At 44.5% G+C, this 24,667-nt stretch overlaps 1 protein-coding gene across 1 annotated transcript in view; it reads right to left on the bottom strand.

The window, feature by feature from the left end:
* The window catches only part of LOC138681380 (beta-soluble NSF attachment protein), a 41,291-nt gene extending 24,933 nt beyond the window's left edge, over positions 1–16,358 (bottom strand). Inside the window, exons 1-4 of the mRNA XM_069768840.1 lie at positions 16,181–16,358; positions 5,544–5,623; positions 3,659–3,775; positions 486–532 (exon numbers count right to left, since the gene is read on the bottom strand). Of these exons, the coding sequence (XP_069624941.1) occupies positions 486–532; positions 3,659–3,775; positions 5,544–5,623; positions 16,181–16,278 (342 nt within the window). The 5' untranslated portion in view covers positions 16,279–16,358. The remainder of the gene's footprint in view (positions 1–485; positions 533–3,658; positions 3,776–5,543; positions 5,624–16,180) is intronic.
* Positions 16,359–24,667: the final 8,309 nt, after the last annotated feature.

Raw genomic sequence — 24,667 nt, 5'->3', positions numbered from 1 at the left:
CCATGACATATTTGTCCCTAGGTTCATTTAACTCCAGCAAAAAATAAAGGTTACAATACTGTAATTTCCAGCAGCTATTAAAAGAAAACCCCTTTGGCATATGGTGCGTTGCTGAGCAGTAAGCAGCCACGTCCTACGCGATTTAGCACATTTATAATGTATGAAATGTGTTACTGTCTCTAGATTCACTCTGAATTGTAATACCATGAAAACCACAAACTGCAGACACAAAGAACCAATGCTCTAAGGAAAGCACAGACGATGCCAATCAGATGTGATCTACAGGAGATACCCCTGTATTGGTAAGCCCCTCGGCTCAGCGCATGTCGGCTGCACTGTGCTGGACCCCCAGGTTACACACCGGCCGCTGCACTGTAATGTCCATGTAGCAGATCGTTACGGGGCGTACACTCATCATCCAGTGCAGCTACACTACACACATCCAACCACATCTATATGAGGGAGATCTGAGAATTAGTCCTTACCATATCTGTGTAAATATCGATGGCTGCATTTAAGCAGTTGATGGCCTCTGATGTTAGCAATTGGGAAAGACAATGAAAAGCAAAGTGACCAAAATAATGCAGTTACTGAAAGTAATTATAGAATTAAAGTGGAAATGACCGGAATCAAACAGACCTGTTATATAGAATGTAAAATAATACACCAGGTAGAAGCAAAAGACTACAAACTGTGGTGATCTCTTAGATAATGATGAATATATGTCATTAATATCAGATAAATGGGGGTCCGACATCCAACAGTCAACGGCTATCAGCTGCGGCAGCGGCCGGATGTAAAGTGTAAGGAGCGGCACACCACAGCGCCATCACGCCATTCACTGGCCGCTGCCGGGTCCTGCAGGTCAGCTCATATTCAGTGAATGGCCCTAAAACAGTATGAGAGTGCTAGTGTGCTTCTTATTAGATCTGGCCGCTGCCGTACCTGGCAACAGCTGATCAGTGGTGATGCTGGTTGTCAGACGCCCACCAATAGGATACTGATAACCATAGATTTGGACAACTCCTTTAAAGGGAACCAGTTGCTCGATTCATGCTGCCCGCAGCTTAGACTATTCTGGTCGGCTCTTCCCAGCGCCGTTTTAGGTGATTGACAGGTCTCTCACAATGGAAACAGGACGCCAGTCACACAGATACAGGTGATGCACAGTGTCCGGCTTAGGCCTCGTTCACACTTCCGTTTCTTACAATCAGTCACAATCCGTCAAAATGTTGAAAAGACGGATCCTGTGCAGACTGTAAAAAACAGGTGCACTGGGTCCTTTTTTTGACAGACCCGTCGAGGCAGTTGCTGCTAGAATTGGATATGTGCAGACGTTGTGTATGTGTCTTCACCGCGTTTTTCTACTGCAAAAACGCATACACAACACAACCCATGTTTAAAATTAAAAAAATAAAAAATCGTGATATTCTTACCTTCCGGCGTCCCCCGCAGCCTTCCCGATGCTCCCAGCAGCTCCCGTTCCCAATAATGCCTTGCGAAACAATGACCTGTGATGACGTAGCGGTCTCGTTTCGCAAGGCATCACTGGGAACGGGAGCATCGTGAGCATCGGGAAAGCTGCGGGGGACGCCAGAAGGTAAGAATATCATGATTTTTTTAATTTTTTTATTATTTTTAACAGTATTAATAGTAAAAATAGAGAGCGAGAGAGAATTTCCCTGACTAGAAATTCTTCCGCGCACGCTCAGTTTCAAAAGACGGCATCTGTCTCTGGATTCCTGTTTTTGACAGTCAGCAACGGATCCTCCGTCCATAGGCTTCTATTATAGCCAACGACGGGCAGCGCAGGATAAGTCACTGTGCGATTTTCCGACGTGCACAAAAAAACATTCCTTTGTACGTTTTCTCCATCCGACAGAGAGCAATTTTACGACGGATCCAGTGCACGACGGATGAAACGGAAGGCCGTCCATCACAATACATCGCTGATACAAGTCTATGAGAAAAAAACGCATCCAGCAGAAACATTTGCTGGATCCGTTTTTTTTTTTCACAAAGTGACGGATTGTGATGGAAAAAGAAAGACGGAAGTGTGAAAGAGGCCTTATTACAGCCTATTAATGATGCCCATATTATGTTAGGTGGGCTGCCCAGCACTATGTGAGTGCCCCCCACAAGGACAGACACTCCAGTTCACCCAACCAGCACTAAAGGGTCTGGCTGCCTCCTGCATAAAAATCCAAAAATGTACAAGGCTGGTAAGGCGGTTTATTTTTCTGTGATGTTTTTTGACTTTATGTCCTTTTTTGAGCAGTTTTTTATTTTAGTGAAGGGACTCGCAATTATGAGGACCCTTGGCGTGGGTTATGAGATTGCGTATTTTGGCCAAAATATCAAACAATACCTCATGTGATGTATTTATCTTATGAAGAATTTTATTGCACATTTTTCCATTTTGTTTGCAGGATGCAGTCAGGCGCTTTAGTGTTGGGTGAATTGGGGTGTCTGTCCTGTGGTGGGCACTCAGAGTGTTGGGCAGCACACCTAACAGTATGAGCGTCATCGATAGGCTGTAAGCTAGACACTGTGCACTACACGTATCTGTGTGACTACCGTCCTATGCAAGCCTCATCTGTGCGCATTATTTACTAGGCAGCCATTCTCTCCATGAATTGATAGGTTTGTGAGCGGTAGTTTGCACCTGTGCTGCCCCCGCTATTGTTATTGGGGTCTGCTGCATCCTGCTAGTCACTAATCTGACTTGGTGTTGGTAAGGCCGTTTCTTTTTCCATTATTGTTTGCTTTTGGAAATCCACTTCCCTCCAGGAGCACTATGAGAAACAAACTGTCCTTTACTCACAATCCCTGGTTGAAGCCAAGTCTCTGCCCCTGCCTCCACTGTCTGTTACTGTCTGCAGCACCGACATGTTGACAACACTGCAGCCAATCAGTGCTGCACAAGTCACTGAAAGCCGCTGAGCTCACTGATTGGCTGCAGCGCTGGCGATGTGACGAGAGACCAGTAGTAGAGACTCAGCGCTGGACCTGGGGGCGAGTTTTAAAAAACAGACTCTTTTTAATCATCAACAATAAAGAGTTGCTAATTCCATTTTTGACACATTGTAGCAGGAGTCTTAATTACTACAACTTTCTGCCACATGGTCAAAGAGAACAACGGTCATGGGTCCTTTAATGGTTCTAGATATGTCTTTTTTCTACAGTAAAAAATGTCCCCGGCAGCCGGAAGCACAGCTCAGACCCTCCCAATCACATGTCATCACCCTGAAATGCACCATACTTGTAGGGATTCTCCAGGACACAATACACTGGAACCAGGGACTTGTACATATGCAACAATGGTAGATGAGGGGCCCTGATATAAGGGCCCAGGGCTTAATACAATTCATCAAGCATCAAGGAAGCTCCGAAAATATAAATCCGTGCCCCCTAGAATGACTGGTTCCTGGGGATGGACCGTGCACCTTAGATGGTCCAAGGTTATGCTTCCTGGAACAGTCCAGGTGCTCTTGTATAAGGTCTATGCCACGGTGAAGAACCTCGGCCCTGTTCTTCTATGCCGGAATATCTCCATGTCTTGTGATTGTCACGTTGGGTCGTATTCCAGCCTTGGATAAATGTGATGTAACAAATAATGGTGAACAAGATACCACAATGAACACTTCACGGCAGTTACCTTGAGGATCAGCTTTCTTGTAGGCGTTCCCGGCATCGACAAAGCTCGTGGCCGCGTCATGCTTACTCTGAAGCTGCATGTGTAGTTTGGCCGCCTGACAGAACGCATTTCCGGCAGCTGGAAAACAGATTAACACGGATTTCAAGAGCAAAATTAAATCCCCTTCCTAAAATCAACACGTTAGGACAGAATGGTTTCACCAGAAGATCAAACTTTTGGACTGGCCCGGCCACAGCCCAGACCGGGGTCCTATTGAAAATCTGTGGGTTGCCCTGAAGAGGGCGCTATACACAGGAGATGTCCTCACAGTCAGAGAGATTTGGGGCTACTGCCAAGAAGAGAGGGCAGAGATTGCCAATCCTAGATGTGCCATGCTAGATTACTACCCAAAAACACTGAACGCGGTGCTTCTACAACGTATTAGTTTAAGGTCTGTATATTTATGCAACAACATTATTTTAGTTCTTTATTTTTGATTTTCCACCAAAAAAGATTTCTTTTTATTTTCAAACTAAATTGTACAGATTATGGGTGACATAAAGGGTAGAAAAAGTTTTAAAATGGTTCATTTTTTCTTGGATTTTTTTCTTGCTACGCCGTTTAGCAATCGGGTTAATTCTTTTTTTATATTGATAGATCGGGTGATTCTAAAAGAGGCAATACCAAACACAGGTGTTTCTCACAAAAGTAGAATATCATCAAAAATGTAATTTATTTCAGTTCTTCATTACAAAAAGTGAAACTCATATAATATATAGAGTCATTACAAACAGAGTGATCTATTTCACGTGTTTATATCTGTTAATGTTGATGATTATGGCTTACAGCCAATGAAAACCCAAAAGTCATTATCTCAATAAATTACAATACTTTATAACACCAGCTTGAAAAATGATTTTAAAATCTGAAATGTTGGCCTACTGAAATGTATGTTCAGTAAATGCACTTAATACTTGGTCGGGGCTCCTTTTGCATCAATTACTGCATCAATGTGGTGTGGCATCGAGGAGATCAGCCTGTAGCACTGCTGAGGGGTTATGGAAGCCCAGGTTGCTTTGATAGCAGCCTTCAGCTCGTCTGCATTGTTGGGTCTGGTGTCTCATGTTCCTCTTAACCGGAAAGGGGCCTAAGGCTTCGTTCTAAAAAGAGTTTCTTCAGGCATTGAAAAACAAAAAGTTTATGCTCTTTTTTGGGTGAGTTTGAAGTTCGGTTTTTTTTTAATGAAGTCTTTCCTAAAGTGGATCTGAAGAGTTCTGGGAGAGTTTTCTTTTCCGGAAACGTTCTTTGCAGCCTTCTGATTAGACAATGCCTAGTTTGGAGAGGTTCCACTTCAAAGAAGTGACATGTGCACTTTTTTTTTTACCCAATTGACAATTTTTCAACAAACTCTTTATATAAACAGCAGAGTAAACTTCCCATAGAAATAAACACGAGTTTTCCAAGTTATTTTTCTTGAAGGATTTTCTAGAGAACTCGATCCCTCCCACACACTTCCCATAAAAATCCTCTGACTATGTCCTAATAATGTTTTTTTTTTTCTTTATTGGCATTGTTGTGCTGATGTGATAAAACAATACTAAAGCATTTTCTGATAGATTTCCAATCAGGGGATTGTTCAAAAATGTCCGCACTCTCGACGCCCTAAACATGCCCCAATATTTGTATATGATGCTAAACACAAAACATATGTAACAAACATAAGAAACCTACTTTATCGAATGGTAAGGGACGGCTGTAGGTAAAGTAGTTATCGAAGACGCTGAAAGATTTTCTGTATCTGGCCCAGAAATTTCGGCTATGGTTCCCCAGCAGCTTACCTTACGTGATTGGAAAGCAGGAGTAAACAATCCCTCTAAAGCATCGCACTGAGAAATAAGTCACTTACCACTCCAGTTCTTGGCCATCTTGAACATGTTGGCAGCTCTGGCATACATTTCACAGGCTTCTTCAATCTTTGTGTTTCCACTGAAAAAGTAAAAAAATAAAATGACCATTTCTTGTAGATATACGGTAGGTCCGACCTGCATCTAAGTCATCCCTGTTTTCTTATACAGAAAGTTTTGGAACAATCCACATGTTTCTTCTTATGGAAGTAGTGATGTGGCTGTGTGCACACTTGTTCCCCTTTTAAAAGTGATAGGAAAACTGGAATAGAATTTATATGCAATTCTCCTGGGTTGGGGGTATCCTTACACTAAGACAGCTTTGTCCAAGTGCATTGTCTTGCCTCCACTTCAAGAATGATTTTCATGTGACGTCTACACTAGATTTCTCATGACTGAAACATCAAACTCCTAAAAATCATGTTTAATTGTCATTGTCGGCCAAGTGTCAGCAGGTTTTTGGAATGTAATCTGAGGACAGCATGCGGTAGGGGTTAAAAAACAGATTTCAACCATGTGTCATAAATCAGGCCGTGTGCTGTGGTTTTCTTACATAGTAGGTTTTATCACCTGGTGATTATCATTGCTTTGACTAGCTGGCACGTGCTTGCTGGTCTAACTCCGCCCCTTATACAATAAGCAGCTCACTGCTTATAGACAATGTACATAGAGAGCCTGGTGTGGGCGGGTGGTCAGTTTACTCTGCTCTCCTACATGCTAAATCTAAAAACTCTGATTGTGTCAGAACAGCGGCACCCAGTAAACTAACTGAAACATTGTTGGATTCATGGTCTATTTTCATACTTTATGCTGCTCTCAAAGAAGTAGCAAAAACCTGCTGTCAGATTCTCTTTAAGAGTACCAGTTACTAGATTCACGCTGATCTTGGTTCAGAGCTGGCGGTGTGACATAGTATGAAAAGCCATAGTACAGTGCACAATATCATGACAATCACTAGAATATGTAATTAAAGGTGTCAGCACATGGAAATAGAAAAAAAGACCAACAGTTCAGTCTATCCCAGACCCTGATCACAGCCCAGTGGGTCATGCAGCAAGAATCAAGTGACAGGTTTCCTTCATGACATACTTTAAGAGCAACAGGTTTTTTTGTTTGTTTTTTTTATGTTTCAAATCCTCTTTGTTAAAGGAACACTTAAAACATGAAATGTACAAAAAAATAATAATTCCAGCACATCCTCCCCATCTTGTCTCATATTGCAATTACAACTGAGAAATGTAAAGAAATAAAGAAACTGTAAGACAAATGTCTGCAGCAGAAGCCTCTCCCCGTGTCCTGTCTACAGTAAGGCTGGGTTCACATTGCATTAACAGTAGCCCGTTCAACACATACGTTAACGGGCTGCTGTTAATGCAAGTGCTGGTTTTGCAGCGCGCTAGCGCAGATGGAGCATCTGCTAGCTCTATCTGCGCTAGCGGTGAAGGACCCGGAAACGCTGCAGCCCGCGACTCAGGGTCCGTCACTCAATGAGGGCACATGGCTAGCGCACGCCCATTGTGATGCGTCCGACATTGCTTTCAATGGCGGCGTTAACAGACTACGTTACACCGCGTTATAACGTAGTCTGTTTAACGGAGGCGAAGAACGCAATGTGAACCTGGCCTAAGACATAAGATCGCTAGGTTCCCTCTCCTGAACACAGGTGCCTGGACTAAGTCGTTACCCAGCAAAAATGGAGCTGATCATTGGGAGATCTGGGCCTCATTCAGATGTCAGGGTTATTTTATGTATGAGAAAAATAGACAGATATACATCAGTGATTTCGGTGAGATTTTTGTCAAAGCTTGGTTAGTTTTTTTGTTCACTGACGAGGAAAAAAAGTTTCTCCACCTTCTATCAGTCAGTGGAAACAGGCAGCACACAGATAGCATCCGAAAGCTGTCAGATCTTTTTCACTGATCCATAGACTTGCTTTGCCGATTTTGATCTGACACTTGGATCAATACCGAATAGGTCTCCAGGATTTTCCAATTTAAAAAAAACCTCATGTGTGAGTGCTATCTGTGAAAATAACGGCGAATAGTCGTAAGGGAAAAACCGACGTGTGAATGAGCCCTAACTCACAGATCTCGGCAGGGTTTCTACAAGACTGACTGATCCAGGATCCCAAAGAAAGTGCCGCAGGCTAAAACGAGGACAGTTATACTTCAGCTAAATATTTTTTTAATAATACAGTATGAATTGAGTTTTTACGTTAATATGGCAAACCAGATCTACCATCCCGAGCCCCATCCTCACCCACCACACAGTGCATCCCCAAACATTACCTACAAAACCACAGAGAACTCAGCACGTATGGCAGAGTATAAACAACCATTCTTTAGGTTTAATAAAGTGTACGGTAAGCTGTCACAGTACATGCTGTACAACTGGAAATGGTGTATGCTTCCATTGTGACCATCAGCTGTAGACATGTCTGGGCCTTCCCCAGGGTTAGGAGCATGGTTGGATTGTGTGTGTGTGTATGTGTGTATGTGTATATATATATATATATATATATATATATATATATATATATATATACTATATAATTGTCTAAGGGTCACTTCCGTCTGTCCTTCTGTCTGTCTGTCTGTCACGGATATTCATTGGTCGCAGCCTCTGTCTGTCATGGAATCCAAGTCGCTGATTGGTCGTGGCAATGGTCGTGGGCGTTTTGCCACGACCTATCAGCGACAGCCAAAGTCCGGCGGCAATATGGCCGCTCTTTGCTCCCCGCAGTCAGTGCCCGCTCCATGCTCCCCTCCAGTCATCCAGTCAGCCCTCACACAGGGTTAATGCCAGCGTTACCGGAGAGCGGTGTAACGCACTCCGGTTAGGCAGCTATTAACCCTGTGTGACCAACGTTTAATAATCCATATAATACGGATCAGTAAAATACGGCAGATAGTAGCTGGGGCATAGAGAATAATTGGGCCGTGTGTAATGCGTGTTTTACGGACGTATTTAATGCGCTCATACGTCCGTAAAACTCGCTAGTGTGAGGCCGGCCTAATACTTGGTTGCACAACCTTTAGCCAAAATAACTGCGACCAACCGCTTCCAGTAACCATCAATGAGTTTCTTACAATGCTCTGCTGGAATTTTAGACCATTGTTCTTTGGCAAACTTCTCCAGGTCCCTGATATTTGAAGGGTGCCTTCTCCAAACTGCCATTTTTAGATCTCTCCACAGGTGTTCTATGGGATTCAGGTCTGGACTCATTGCTGGCCACCTTAGAAGTCTCCAGTGCTTTCTCTCAAACCATTTTCTAGTGCTTTTTGAAGTGTGTTTTAGGTCATTGTCCTGCTGGAAGACCCATGACCTCTGAGGGAGACCCATCTTTCTCACACTGGGCCCTACATTATGCTGCAAAATTTGTTGGTAGTTTTCAGACTTCATTATGCCATGCACACGGTCAAGCAGTCCAATGCCAGAGGCAGCAAAGCAACCCCAAAACATCAGGGAACCTCCGCCATGTTTGACTGTAGGGACCGTGTTCTTTTCTGTGAATGCCTCTTTTTTTCTCCTGTAAACTCTATGTTGATGCCTTTGCCCAAAAAGCTCTACTTTTGTCTCATCTGACCAGAGAACATTCTTGCAAAACATTTTAGGCTTTTTCAGGTAAGTTTTGGCAAACTCCAGCCTGGCTTTTTTATGTCTCAGGGTAAGAAGTGGGGTCTTCCTGGGTCTCCTACCATACAGTCCCTTTTCATTCAGATGCTGACGGATAGTACAGGTTGACACTGTTGTACCCTCGGACTGCAGGGCAGCTTGAACTTGTTTGGATGTTAGTCGAGGTTCTTTATCCAACATCCGCACAATCTTGCGTTGAAATCTCTTGTCAATTTTTCTTTTTCGTCCAAATCTAGGGAGGTTAGCCACAGTGCCATGGGCTTTAAACTTCTTGATGACACTGCGCACGGTAGGCACAGGAACATTCAGGTCTTTGGAGATGGACTTGTAGCCTTGAGATTGCTCATGCTTCCTCACAATTTGGTTTCTCAAGTCCTCAGACAGTTCTTTGGTCTTCTTTCTTTTCTCCATGCTCAATGTGGTACGCACAAGGACAAAGGACAGAGGTTGAGTCAACTTTGATCCATGTCAACTGGCTGCAAGTGTGATGCCAATAATTTTGTCCACCCCCTTTTTTATGTTTGGTGTGGAATTATATCCAATTTGGCTTTAGGACAATTCTTTTTGTGCTTTTTTCATTTAAGACAAATTAAATGAAGATAATAATACCAAATAATTTGTGTTTGCAATCATTTTCATGAAGAAAATGAATATTATCTGACAGAATTGCAGGGGTGTCAATACTTTTGGCCACGACTGTATATATATATATATATATATATATATATATATATATATATATATATACACGCACACACACACAAACCACAAACACAGGGGTTGGACAAAATAATGGAAACATCAACAAAAGCTAGTTTAATATGCTGTAGGTCCACCTATCGCTGCGATTACAGCCTCGATTCTCCGAGGTATGGATTCACACAAGGTGTGAATTGTTTCCAAAGGAATTTTAGCCCATTTTGCAGTTAAAACACCCTCCAGTTCTTTTAGCGACGATGGCGGCAGAAATCGACGTCTAACTTGAATCTCTAAAATCGACTATAAATGCTCAATAATGTTGAGGTCTGGGGATTGCGGGGGCCAGATGAGTTGCTCAACTTCATTAGAATGTTCCTTGACCCATGCTTTAACGATTCTAGCTGTATGAATTGGTGCATTATCATCCTGAAAGATAGTGTTCCCCTCCGGGAACAGAGCTTGAACCATTGGATGCACTTGGTCGCCCAAAATGCCTAAATAATCTCGGTTGTTAATTCTTCCATGAAGGGATATCATTGGCCCGGCGGATCTCCACGAAATAGCACCCCAGATCATCACAGAACCTCCACCATGTTTTACGGTTGGGAGAAGGCAGTCTGGATGGAATGCTTCTTTCGGCTGTCTCCAAACGTACACTCGGCCGGAGGTCGGAAATAGGGTAAACGATGATTGGTCTAAGAATATCACATGTTTACACTGCTCGAGGGACCAATTCTGGAGGTTTCTACACCACTCTAAACGCTTGAAAACATTTGCCATTGAGAGCAGCGGTTTTCTAATTGCAGCTCTTCCATGGAATCCAGATTTGTGCAGCTCCCGACGAACAGTTTTCGTGGAAACTGGGTTCTGTAGGTGTTCATTGAGCTCAGCAGTGATTTTCAGAGCCATCCTCTCTCACAATTCGCTTTAGGGTCCGACGGTCTCTCTCAGTCAACTTTGACTTTCGGCCGGACCTGTGCTTTGCTGCGGACGTTTTTCCTTTTCTTTCAAATGCAGTCATTACTTTGGAGACAGTACCTCTTGACACGCCAGGCATTCGGGCACTTTCTGTTACACTAGCGTCTGCCATGCGAGCACCAACAATTTGGCCTCTTTGAAAATCCGAGAGGTCTGCCATTGATATCAGGTTCTCATAAATGTTCTTACAATTATGCAAAACAAACAGTTAATGTACATACACCCATCACATGACAGGATGGGGACGCAGGATGGAGCAGCACATACCAGGATGGAGACCATATACCAATATAAATGCTCGTCACCCGGGCGTAGAACGGGTTGAATAGCTAGTATATATAAATAAATATATATATATATATATATATATATATATAAAGAGAGAGAGAGAGAGATATCTCTATACATATATACGCATTATGTATATATATATATATATATAAACACACACACATATATATATACACACTAGATTGTGGCCCGATTCTAACGCATCGGGTATTCTAGAATATGCATGTCCCCGTAGTATATGGACAATGATGATTCCAGAATTTGCAGCAGACTGTGCCCGTCGCTGATTGGTCGAGGCAACCTTTATGACATCATCGTCGCCATGGCAACCATTATGACATCTACGTCGATACTGTGCCCGTCGCTGATTGGTCGAGGCGAATTCGCGGCAGACTGTGCCCGTCGCTGATTGGTCGAGGCAACCTTTATGACATCATCGTCGCCATGCTGTGCCCGTCGCTGATTGGTCAAGGCCTGGCGACCTCGACCAATCAGAGACGCGGGATTTCCAGGACAGACAGACGGAAAAACCCTTAGACAATTATATATATAGATATATATATATATATATATATATATATATATATATATATATATATATATATACACACACACATATACATACACAGTGCAGCCCAAAAGTTTGGACACACCTTCTCATTTAGCCCCTTTACCCCCAAGGGTGGTTTGCACGTTAATGACCGGGCCAATTTTTACATTTCTGACCACTGTCACTTTATGAGGTTATAACTCTGGAACGCTTCAACGGATCCCGGTGATTCGGACAAAGTTTTCTCGTGATATATTGTACTTCATGACAGTGGTAAAATTTCTTCGATAAGACCTGCGTTTATTTTGAAAAAAAAAACAAAACAGAAATTTGGCGAAAATTTTGAAAATTCCACAATTTTCCAAATTTGAATTTTTATGCCCTTAAATCACAGAGATATGTCACACAAAATACTTAAAAAGTAACATTTTCCACATGTCTACTTTACATCAGCACAATTTTGGAACCAAATTTTTTTTTTGTTAGGGAGTTATAAGGGTTAAAATTTGACCAGCAATTTCTCATTTTTACAACACCATTTTTTTTTAGGGACCACATCTCATTTCAAGTCACTTTGAGGGGTCTATATGATAGAAAATTCCCAAGTGTGACACCATTCTAAAAACTGCACCCCTCAAGGTGCTCAAAACCACATTCAAGAAGTTTATTAACCCTTCAGGTGTTTCACAGGAATTTTTGGAATGTTTAAATAAAAAAATGAACATTTAACTTTTTTTCACAAAAAATTTACTTCAGCTCCAATTTGTTTTATTTTACCAAGGGTAACAGGAGAAATTGGATGCCAAAAGTTGTTGTACAATTTGTCCTGAGTACGCCGATACCCATATGTGGGGGTAAACCACTGTTTGGGCGCATGGCAGAGCTCTGAAGGGAAGGAGCGCCATTTGACTTTTTCAATGCAAAATTGACTGGAATTGAGATGGGACGCCATGTTGCGGTTGGAGAGCCCCTGATGTGCCTAAACATTGAAACACCCCACAAGTGACACCATTTTGGAAACTAGACCCCCTAAGGAACTTATCTAGATGTGTGGTGAGCACTTTGACCCACCAAGTGCTTCACAGAAGTTTATAATGCAGAGCGGTAAAAAAAAAAAATCCTATTTTTTCACAAAAATGATTTTTCACCCCCAATTTTTTATTTTCCCAAGGGTAAGAGAAGAAATTGGACCCCAAAAGAAGTTGTTGAGCAATTTGTCCTGAGTACGCTGATACCCCATATGTGGGGGTAAACCACTGTTTGGGCGCATGGCAGAGCTCGGAAGGTAAGGAGCGCCGTTTGACTTTTCAATGCAAAATTGACTGGAATTGAGATGGGACGCCATGTTGCGTTTGGAGAGCCCCTGATGTGCCTAAACAGTGGAAACCCCCAATTCTAACTGAAACCCTAACCCAAACACACCCCTAACCCTAACCACACCCTTACCCCAACCACACCCCTAACCCCAACCACACCCCTAACCCTAATCCCAACCGTAAATGTAATCAAAAACCCTACCCACAACCATAGCCCTAACCCTAATGGGAAAATGGAAATACATTTTTTTAATTTTTTATTTTTTCCCTAACTAAGGGGGTGATGAAGGGGGTTTGATTTACTATTTATAGCGGGTTTTCTAGCAGATTTTTATGATTGGCAGCCGTCACACACTAAAGACGCTTTTTATAGGGAATTTACTACATTCCCTATGAGTATGTCCCACGCAAAGATAGGTCAATGTTAATCCCTTTAATCAGGCATGTAGTTTGTATGGTGGAATCTGGAGATAGATCCGTTGTGACCTCTATACTGCTGTTTTCTTAAGGGGGTTGTATAAGATTAAAATAACATCACTGCCTTCTGCCCACAAACCGCAGCACTGTAGTCGGATACTGGATCATGTAAATCAGGCTGGGCTGCAATACCAGAAACAACCCATGGATAAGTGTGGCGCAATTTCAGGGAATGTTTCAGCTATAGAAATGGGGCTGTCTGCAGACAATGGAGCTTGGATGTCATTAACACTTCTGCTGCTGTGCCACACGGTGATCTCCAGCGACGGAAGTTATAAAGAGCGAACAAGTAACATCACCAGCCTGTCCATAAATTCCCCAGCAGCAGTGAAGGACAGGTGGCGCATAATGGAAGCTAAAACTGACTCCTGACCTCAATCTTCTCTATGAAATCAGCAGCTTGTACATTCACAAGTCTGGATTAACAAGAATCAACTTGAATAATGATGGGTTGTGTGTCCCCAGAGAGATCTGACAGATCCCCGCTGCGGACAGAGGTCGGGGCCGCAGGGAGGACTGGAAACGCGTCTCGCTCATCAGAAGTTACTGCAGCACAATAATCCTGTTTTTGTCTGACATCCAAAGAATAAATTACTTAAAACAATAATAATCATGTGACTATGTTATGTATTCATATGCGGCAGAAAAGGAAAATGCACAACATATAGCAAATCATGGGCGATCTCATAGCCCTGTGTACCAAGGATGTCACAAGATCGAGGAGGAACCTGGGATAGAGCTACAAGATACAAAGACGTGCGGATAAGGAATGTAGAATGTGAGCCCCAATGGGGACCGTGACGATGATGTCTGTAAAGTGCTGCGGCATATGATAAGAGGTGCCATATACATCAGCTGAAACCACCAACCATAGGACAAGCATGACGTGTTCGGTTTAGGACTGGGATGAGGCCGGTTGATTTCAGCATGTGCTATCGAGCTCAAGGGAAATAAGATGGTGCCAAAAGTTCCTGGCAGCGGCTTACACCACTCATGATCGTCACACCGAATGGGGAGAGGGAGATTGTATGGTCAGGTTATTAGGAATAGCAATAGCTTAGGCTCACAATTCAGTACAATGACGGGATCCGTCACGTGGTGGAAAATAACGGCGCCCAATGGACTCCATGCACTATAATGGGGTCTACCATCGTAATGGAAAAAATGGGCTGCGCTTATTCTTCTAGTGTTTTTTAATTATTAATTCTGTGGTGAAACCTCCAATGTAGATGTGAGCCGGACCCAAAGTCTGGCCCCCGACCCTAGGACACTAGACCCCGGCCCAAGCTACAGGGGGCGTAACAAAACAAGACAGCTAGGCTCCATTTCATCATTCTGGCCTGTTGTCCTCAGGCTGTGTTCACGTGGGGCTTGTGGTTCATTGTTTCCCCTCACAGATTTCCAAAATCACAGAATTTTGTCATCATTTTGGAAAATCGCAGCAAACACCATGCTCTGTTAATACAATTTCATTAAAATCTTGGAAAACCTGCACCGCAGACACATTGTGCTTCCCCAGCCTCAGTAAGGGGGGGGCTGCCACCGGATCCACGAGTGGAACAGGTAACGGGCCAGTGTTACTGCGCTCAGTCATGCATGCAGGTGGGCGCAGATTTGGGCCGCAGCGTCACACCCCACCCTACGGCTGTGTTCACACGGACACTCGGCGGATCTTCAGCGCCATACCACATCTCATCCACACACCTCATCCACACACTTCATTAACAAGCCGCAGAGTGAATGACAAGATGCTGCAGATTTTCACCATTCCCAATGGACGAGATGTGATGATGATCGCTGCAATCATCAGGATGCGTCACGACATAGAAGCCAGAGGACGGTCTGCTGCTGACGGGTCGTGACATAATGACATCACAGGGACACGGAAACATCTATGCACCAGTGATGGACAGGCAGTGACAGGCCTGACACAGTATCCCAGACTGTGGCTGGGAAAACACCTCTCCCTCCCTCTCCTCCTCCATGCATCCAGCCTGCATCCCCACCTCCTCCTCCAAGCATGCAGCCTGCATCCCCACCTCCTCCTCCTCCTCCATGCATGCAGCCTGCATCCCCATCTCCTCCTCCTCCATGCATCCAGCCTGCATCCCCATCTCCTCCTCCATGCATCCAGCCTGCATCCCCATCTCCTCCTCCATGCATCCAGCCTGCATCCCCATCTCCTCCTCCATGCATCCAGCCTGCATCCCCACCTCCTCCTCCATGCATGCAGCCTGCATCCCCATCTCCTCCTCCTCCATGCATCCAGCCTGCATCCCCATCTCCTCCTCCATGCATCCAGCCTGCATCCCCACCTCCTCCTCCAAGCATGCAGCCTGCATCCCCACCTCCTCCTCCTCCTCCATGCATGCAGCCTGCATCCCCATCTCCTCCTCCTCCATGCATCCAGCCTGCATCCCCATCTCCTCCTCCATGCATCCAGCCTGCATCCCCATCTCCTCCTCCATGCATCCAGCCTGCATCCCCACCTCCTCCTCCTCCTCCATGCATGCAGCCTGCATCCCCATCTCCTCCTCCTCCATGCATCCAGCCTGCATCCCCATCTCCTCCTCCATGCATCCAGCCTGCATCCCCACCTCCTCCTCCAAGCATGCAGCCTGCATCCCCATCTCCTCCTCCTCCTCCATGCATGCAACCTGCATCCCCATCTCCTCCTCCTTCCTGCTCTCACCCGAAGAGACCCCTCAGGAAGGACTGCGAGGACTTCACCCTCTTCTCGGCCTCGGCCATCAGCTGCACGGCTTCTCGCTCTTTGCCGGAGCTGTCCATGTCTGTTCCCTGGAATCTCCGCGAACCTTACAACCTGCAGCGCAGTCTGTCCTGTCTGCTGCACCAATACACCAACACTGACTCTCTCCGGCCACCGTCTATGTCAGGCGATGTCGCGTTGCTTCATGGGAGATGTAGTCTTTTTTTTTTTTTTTTTTCCTCTGTGAGCGCTGTATTGGCGGCCATATTGAATGAGGGCAAACATGCATTCGCAAATAATTCCCCTATTTATGTACTATATGACATCCTGCAGCTATGTGTGTGTCATATACCTACGTCTCATGGCCAGAGTCTCCCCACAACCATGTGGACATAATTAACAGAATTTGCTTGATCAGAAAGACCAATAAAACAGTTTAAAGGAACATTTCAAGAAAACTAAATGAGACTAATGTTGTCATGTCAAGACTTCAATAAAGAATTAAGGACAGGAGCTCTGGTAGAAAACGAAAATAAGAATAAAGGCCTCGCTGTGATTGTGTGAGGCCTAAATGGAAGAAAGTCAATACTTTCTTTCTAAATTTGGATGGTATGAACGCCTTCACAGCAACAGGCAGAGGCCCCCCTAACAATAGTGTCCGTCTCAGAAAATATTTTCCTTATTATTAAGGACTAAGTCTCCTACACTGGTAAAGCGTATCGACTAAGTGCAAGGGATGCCAAAAATGAGAAGTAGGCACTGCAATACCCTTTGAAGTGACCTACTGTAGTTCCTCAGAAAACATTTTTCCCCATTATTAAGGAGTGGGTATCCCAGACTTATTGCGCATGCATTAAGTGCATGGGCTGAAAAACATTTCCCCCTAGGGGCATATACATATACATCAAAGAATGTTAGAGGTAGGCCTCTCAAAATTCTTAACGCGGGTATCATAAACAGTCTTAAAAAATTGATAGCGAGTGTAACATGATCATCCTGTTTTTATGGTGGTGGTGGAGAAGGAGGAAGATGACACAAAAAATATGAACTCCTGAAGCATTTACCCATGTTTGGGTGGGAAGGGGTGCATGGGAATAGACAAGAAAAAAACACACTGGATTTGCGTTTATGTTCCGCTGCTGTCCGGTGGTATTGAGAAGTGTGTGCCAATCCAGCCCTTATTCATTTTTATATGAGTCAGCCTGTCAGCATTTTTAGTTGACAGGCGGATGGGCCTATCAGTTAGAATACCCCTCGCACCACTAAAAACTTGCTCTGACAAAACGCTAGCGGCAGAGCAGGACCTCCAAGGTGTAGAGAGACAGTTCATGCCACATGTCTAGCTTGGATACCCAATAGTTGTAAGGCACAGAGGAATCACAGAGGATGCTGGTACGATATTCAAAGTACTCCTTCAGCATCTTCCAAAACGTTTCTCTCCTTGTCAGAGTGCCCCGCACATCAGGGTCTGGGTGCTGGGAGGATGAGAAAAAATGTCACAGACCTTTGAGAGTGTTCTCTGTGGCATCTGGTGTGTGTCTCCTTTGTCTGTACTCCTTGGTTTTCCAAGGAACTGTGACCTCTGCCACCAGCGTTGACAGATGGTAACTTTTTTAATAATTCTTCAACTATGGCCTTCTGGTACTGCCACATTTTATTAGACCTCTCCGCCATGAGAAGAGATGGAAAATTCTGCTTGCAGCATGGGTCTAGAAGAGTGACCAACCAGTAATTAGTGTTGGCCAAAATGCATACAATGCGAGGGTCATGAAAAAGGCGGCGGAACATAGACTGGATCATGTGTGCCAGACTGCCAACAGCCAAGACTTCCCGTGTCCCCACCAAGAGGATGACTGTCCATCTTTTCTCCCTCCCTCTTCTCATCTTTAGGCCATCCGCGCTGAACAGACAGGATAAAGGTAGTGTGGGTAGTACCGTCTTTAGCGCAGGTAATCAGCTCCTGTTCCTCCTCCTCCTCATTATCACCTAATCCGAGGTGAGAAGATATGAGGCAGGGCTGAGTAGCATCCCCTGTATAGTTTCTTGCTCCATCTCAGCTTGCTCAGCCTGCAAAGTTTCCTCTTTAATTATGAGCAGAGAGCATTTCAGCAGACAGAAAAGTGGTATGGTGACGCTGATTATGGCGTCATCGCCGCTCGCCATCTTGGTCGAGTCTTCAAAGTTTTGGAGAAAGAACAGATGTCAGACATCCATGCCCACTCATCAGCTCTTATGTGCTGAACAGAATACTGATGGGCATGTTGTATCTGGTATTCAACTACTGCCCTCTGCTGCTCACAAAGCCTTGCCAACATATGTAGCATTGAGTTCCAATGCGTGGTGACATCACACCGGTCAATGAGCTGTAAGTTACAAACACTGCTGCCTGCTGCAGCACTGCCGCGGCAGCTATAGCAGACTTGCGGAAATGGGCAAACATGCAGCATACTTTCACAAGTAGCTCAGGCAGATCTCGGTAGGTTTTGAGAAACCGTTGAACTACTAAGTTGAGCATCTGGGTTATGCTTGGTATGTGTGAAGTTACCATGCTTCAGAGCTGTCACCAGGTTACGGCCATTGTCACACACGACCATGCCTGGTTGTAGGTTCAGGGGCAAGAGCCACAGAACAGTCTGGTCTGTTAGACCTTTCAACAACTCTGCGGCGGTGTGTGATTTGTGTTATGACCTGGTGGTTAGGAGCACCCGACCTGATAGTTAAACTCATACAGGACTAGCTCTGGGATGTGGGAGCTCTGCTGACCGCAAACCCTAATCCTATCGCACACACTAGAAATAGCCGTGAAGCGCTCCTGACGCTCCCTAGGCGCCTCGTCACAGCCTAAGAGCTAGCTAGCCCTAGAGATGAAAATAAAGCCTACCTTGCCTCAGAGAAATTCCCCAAAGGAATAGGCAGCCCCCCACATATTTACTGTGAGTAAAGATGAAAGTCACAAACGCAGAAATGAAATAGGTTTCAGCAAAGGGAGGCCAGACTTACTAAATAGACAGAGGATAGGAAAGGAATCTTTGCGGTCAGCACAAAAACCTACAAAAGACCACGCAGAGTGTGCAAAAGGGTCCTCCGCACCGACTCACGGTGCGGGGTGCCACTCTGCATCCCAGAGCTTCCAGCTAGCAAGACAAAATCATGATAACCAGCTGGATAAAGAAACAATGAGCAATAATAACAATCAGGAACTTAGCTTCTGCAGGAGAAGACAGGACACCAGACAGATCCAGGAGCGAACTGAACCAATGCAAAAACATTGACAGCTGGCATGGAGTAACGATCTGAGTGGAGTTAAATAGAGAAGCCAACCAAAGGATAAACCACGTCACCTGTGTAAGGAACCTCAGAAGCAGCAGCTCCACTCACAGCCACCAGAGGGAGCCCACGGACCGAACTCACCGAAGTACCATTCACGACCTCAAGGAGGGAGCTCGACAACAGAATTCACAACAGATTTGTCACCCAAGTAGATTAGCTTCAGCAGAGCCTGTTGCCACTTGGCCAAGGTAGTGTTTCTAGCTTGCTACTGATGTCGACGTTTCACAGATGGAGGGTGATGAAGAGGCGTAGAAGGTGCAAGAACTGCTGTAGAAGGTGGGGGAAATCCTGATTGAAGCAGGACCCACAATCCTCGGTGTCTTTAGCACATGTTCCGTCCCATGGTCTGATTGTGTCACGGCTTCCACAATGTTTACCCAGTGTGCTGTCAGAGAAATTTAGCATCACTAGCCACAAGCATTGGTCCATATGTCTGTAGTTAAGTGGACCTTTCCAGTAACAGCGTTGGTCATGGCACGGCTGATGTTATGGGACACGTGCTTGTCTAAGGCGAGGACGGCACACCAGGAGAAATAGTGGTGGCTGGAGACCGAGTATCGAGGGACAGCCACAGCCATGAGGTTGCGGAAAGCTTCTTTCTCCATAAGCCTAAAGGGCAACATTTCCATGGCAAGCAGTCTGCAAATGTGGCCGTTAAGTTTTGATGCCGGTGGGTAGGTGGGTGGGTGGCTGCGTATTTACGCTTGAGATTCAAGGACTGGGGTCAGGACAACTGAGTGCTGCGCTAAGACAGTGATGTGGTTGGTAACGGTGGTTGCAAGTGTGCAGCAACAGGTGCAGAGTGGGAGGCATCTTCGCCTGTGCCATGGACAGTGGATTGGTGTGGATTAGAACAGAGGAAAAGGTAGTAGTGTCACTCGCAGATACTGTTTCTCTACCCTGTCATTTGGTGCAACTAGTCAGGTGCTTTGTTGTCATGTGCCTGAGCCTGCTGGTGGTCGTCAGGCTGGTAATTGTGCTGCCCCTGCTGAAGCCCTGGCAGCACGGAGGCTCAGTGGTTAGCACTGGAGTCCTGGGTTCAAATCCCACCAAGGACAACACCTGCAAAGAGTTTCTATGTTCTCCTCGTGTTTGTGTGGGTTTCCTCCCACATTCCAAAGACATACTGATAGGGAATGTAGATTGTGAGCCCCATCGGGGACAGCGATGGTAATGTGTGCAAATTGTAAAGCACTGTTGACTATGGTAGTGTTATATAAATATTATTATTATGCTGGCATGGCACTTTGTGCAAATGGCTTTTTTGAGGTTAACTAGGCTGTCTTTAAAAAAAGTTAGAAAGAAGGAATATAAACCAGCTCACCCATGATGCATAAACCAATCTTCGGGAGTACGGACCCGCTGTGTCCAAGCGTATAAAGTCCAAAAAAAAAAAGAATGTCCAGCTTCACCGAATCTGTAAAAAAGAGTTTTCTTTATTCACAAACTTTAAACATGGAGGATACAGACTTCAGCACAAACCAAATGGGTAAGAATCTCAACGCGTTTCTGGAGACTAAGCTCCCTTAATCATGAGGGAGCTAAGTTTGTGAATAAAGAAAACTATTTTTTACGAATTCGGTGAAGCTGGACATTTTCTTCTTTTTTGTCTTTAAAAAAAGCGCCAGATTCAGGAACACCTAAACCTTGGCCTGACAACTTCACCTGTATTGGTGTTCTGGGGAAAACTTGCCCATCTCCCATCTTGTGTCTCTGGAAACCCCGCTGCCTCTTCCTGACTGTTGTGGTGCTGCAGATCCCTTCCCCTGTGTGCTGCTATCCTCACTTTACATGCCACCTTCCCAGGTTGGGTCAGTGACTTCATTGTCCACCACCTTTTCTTCCACTTCTGCACCCTGGTCCTTCACCCGATTAGGTGACTTAACAACATCAGTAGTTGGCAATTGTGTCTCCTCATCATTCACCTCCTGCGACAGTAATTGCAGTTTCCCATTATCGCCTTCTTGTGAGTGTGGCTGCTAAAAATATTTGGGCATTGCTACATGTGATCTCCTCATGTCCCGCTTGAAATGGGCAGAGCAAGAGGCCAGAATCTATACATGGAAATGTGAGCAGCCCTTCAGATCAAGTGCAGGATCACTTGGCATGGGGAGAGGAACAGGCTGGGGAATATGTGGTTCAGAATCACGGCTAATGAGGCTGGACCGTGTAGTAGACAGGGTGGTACTGGCAAAGTGACTGGAAGCATTATCTGCTATTCATCCAATAACCTTTTCACACTGGTCTGGCTTCAAGAGTGGTGTTCCGCGTCCCCCTGGAAGGTGGGACAGGAAGATAGGGCGACCGGATATGTGCTTTTGTTGTGCTCCCGAAGCAGGCACAATTTCACCTTGCCCATGCCTTGGCCTCTGAGCTCACCATCAACATCAAATCCACTTCCCCATCCCTTACCATGCGCCTTGCCCATTTTAAATTACCTAGGATATATCCCTGTTGAGAAAACTTTGCAGGATTAGTATGGCAGGATAATTTGCCCACCTCAGGTGGACTTGTTGCAGTACAGGAGCAATATAGCGATGCTATTACTAACCAACCAAGTCTGGCTGTATGTTTTTGATGCAGTATAAATGCCGTGGAGAGATCTTAAAATTCGTTTTGGGAGAAGGCGCCTTCACATGTGAGAAACCTAGAGCAGTTTGCAAAAGAAGAGTGGTCCAAAATTTTAGATGAGAGGTGTAAGAAGATTGTTGATGGTTATAGGAAACAACGGATTGCAGTTATTTATTCCAAAGTGTATGCACCCAAATATTGAGAGTGCAAACAATTTGGTTTTTTTTTGTGTGAAATAATGTGCAATTTGCCTTTTCTTTGTTGTTCCTATACACACAAAATGAAATATACACGTGTGTAACAAAACATGTGCAATTGCAATAATTTACTGGGAGAAATACTCCATTTCCTTGAACAATTTCAAGGGTGCCAACACTTTGATCTATGGCTGTACATCTCTCTGCATCTATCCTAGGTACTGGGGCATTATTCCCCGATGTCTGATACAGATGCAGAACAGAGTACAGGTCCTTCTCAAAAAATTAGCATATAGTGTTAAATTTCATTATTTACCATAATGTAATGATTACAATTAAACTTTCATATATTATAGATTCATTATCCACCAACTGAAATTTGTCAGGTCTTTTATTGTTTTAATACTGATGATTTTGGCATACAACTCCTGATAACCCAAAAAACCTGTCTCAATAAATTAGCATATTTCACCCATCCAATCAAATAAAAATGTTTTTTAATAACAAACAAAAAAACCAACAAATAATAATGTTCAGTTATGCACTCAATACTTGGTCGGGAATCCTTTGGCAGAAATGACTGCTTCAATGCGGCGTGGCATGGAGGCAATCAGCCTGTGACACTGCTGAGATGTTATGGAGGCCCAGGATGCTTCAATAGCGGCCTTAAGCTCATCCAGAGTGTTGGGTCTTGCGTCTCTCAACTTTCTCTTCACAATATCCCACAGATTCTCTATGGGGTTCAGGTCAGGAGAGTTGGCAGGCCAATTGAGCACAGTAATACCATGGTCAGTAAACCATTTACCAGTGGTTTTGGCACTGTGAGCAGGTGCCAGGTCGTGCTGAAAAATGAAATCTTCATCTCCATAAAGCATTTCAGCCGATGGAAGCATGAAGTGCTCCAAAATCTCCTGATAGCTAGCTGCATTGACCCTGCCCTTGATGAAACACAGTGGACCAACACCAGCAGCTGACATGGCACCCCACACCATCACTGACTGTGGGTACTTGACACTGGACTTCAGGCATTTTGGCATTTCCTTCTCCCCAGTCTTCCTCCAGACTCTGGCACCTTGATTTCCGAATGACATGCAAAATTTGCTTTCATCAGAAAAAAGTACTTGGGACCACTTAGCAACAGTCCAGTGCTGCTTCTCTGTAGCCCAGGTCAGGCGCCTCTGCCGCTGTTTATGGTTCAAAAGTGGCTTTACCTGGGGAATGCGGCACCTGTAGCCCATTTCCTGCACACGCCTGTGCACGGTGGCTCTGGATGTTTCCACACCAGACTCAGTCCACTGCTTCCTCAGGTTCCCCAAGGTCTGGAATCGGTCCTTCTCCACAATCTTCCTCAGGGTCCGGTCTCCTCTTCTCGTTGTACAGCGTTTTCTGCCACATTGTTTCCTTCCAACAGACTTACCATTGAGGTGCCTTGATACAGCACTCTGGGAACAGCCTATTTGTTGAGAAATTTCTTTCTGGGTCTTACCCTCTTGCTTGAGGGTGTCAATGATGGCCTTCTTGACATCTGTCAGGTAGCTAGTCTTACCCATGATGGGGGTTTTGAGTAATGAACCAGGCAGGGAGTTTATAAAAGCCTCAGGTATCTTTTGCATGTGTTTAGAGTTAATTAGTTGATTCAGAAGATTAGGGTAATAGGTCGTTTAGAGAACCTTTTCTTGATATGCTAATTTATTGAGACAGGTTTCTTGGGTTATCAGGAGTTGTATGCCAAAATCATCAGTATTAAAACAATAAAAGACCTGACAAATTTCAGTTGGTGGATAATGAATCTATAATATATGAAAGTTTAATTGTAATCATTACATTATGGTAAATAATGAAATTTAACACTATATGCTAATTTTTTGAGAAGGACCTGTATGTAATAACACACAGCTCCACTCTCCTCCCCTGCGCTGGTAATCACAGTAAATACCAGAATGGAGATCAGTTACATAAATCATTCTTATCAGATCAGACTGAAAATTGCGGTTATGAGCTTCTCTGTGGGCATTTCACCCACCCTCCACTGTATGTCACTGTCTGCTTATGATTTGTCATACAGTTGAAAAAGTAAACACCCCCAGAAAATAATCTCCGCTAATGTCCCCTTGGTTGAAAGGGAAATGATCATATACAGTTTCCAACTATTGTCCCTGCAATGGAGGTGAGATATGAAATATACATTTTAATCAGATCTTCAGCCACTATCATAATGTGGCCAGTTTAACACATAACCATGATGAAAGGTCTTTATGAAAGTATTCCCAGTTTCAGGCAACTCTCCAGCATAAAGCGGTTTGTGCTTATGTGAATGAAGAGTAACATTATTTCAGGTCAAGGCTTTATCTGGTCATTATAGGACTTATCA

The sequence above is a fragment of the Ranitomeya imitator genome, chromosome 5 (genome assembly GCF_032444005.1).
Source record: "Ranitomeya imitator isolate aRanImi1 chromosome 5, aRanImi1.pri, whole genome shotgun sequence".
Taxonomy (NCBI): domain Eukaryota; kingdom Metazoa; phylum Chordata; class Amphibia; order Anura; family Dendrobatidae; genus Ranitomeya; species Ranitomeya imitator.
Note: the sequence above shows the minus strand (reverse complement) of the source record. Positions and strands in the feature narration are given on the sequence as shown.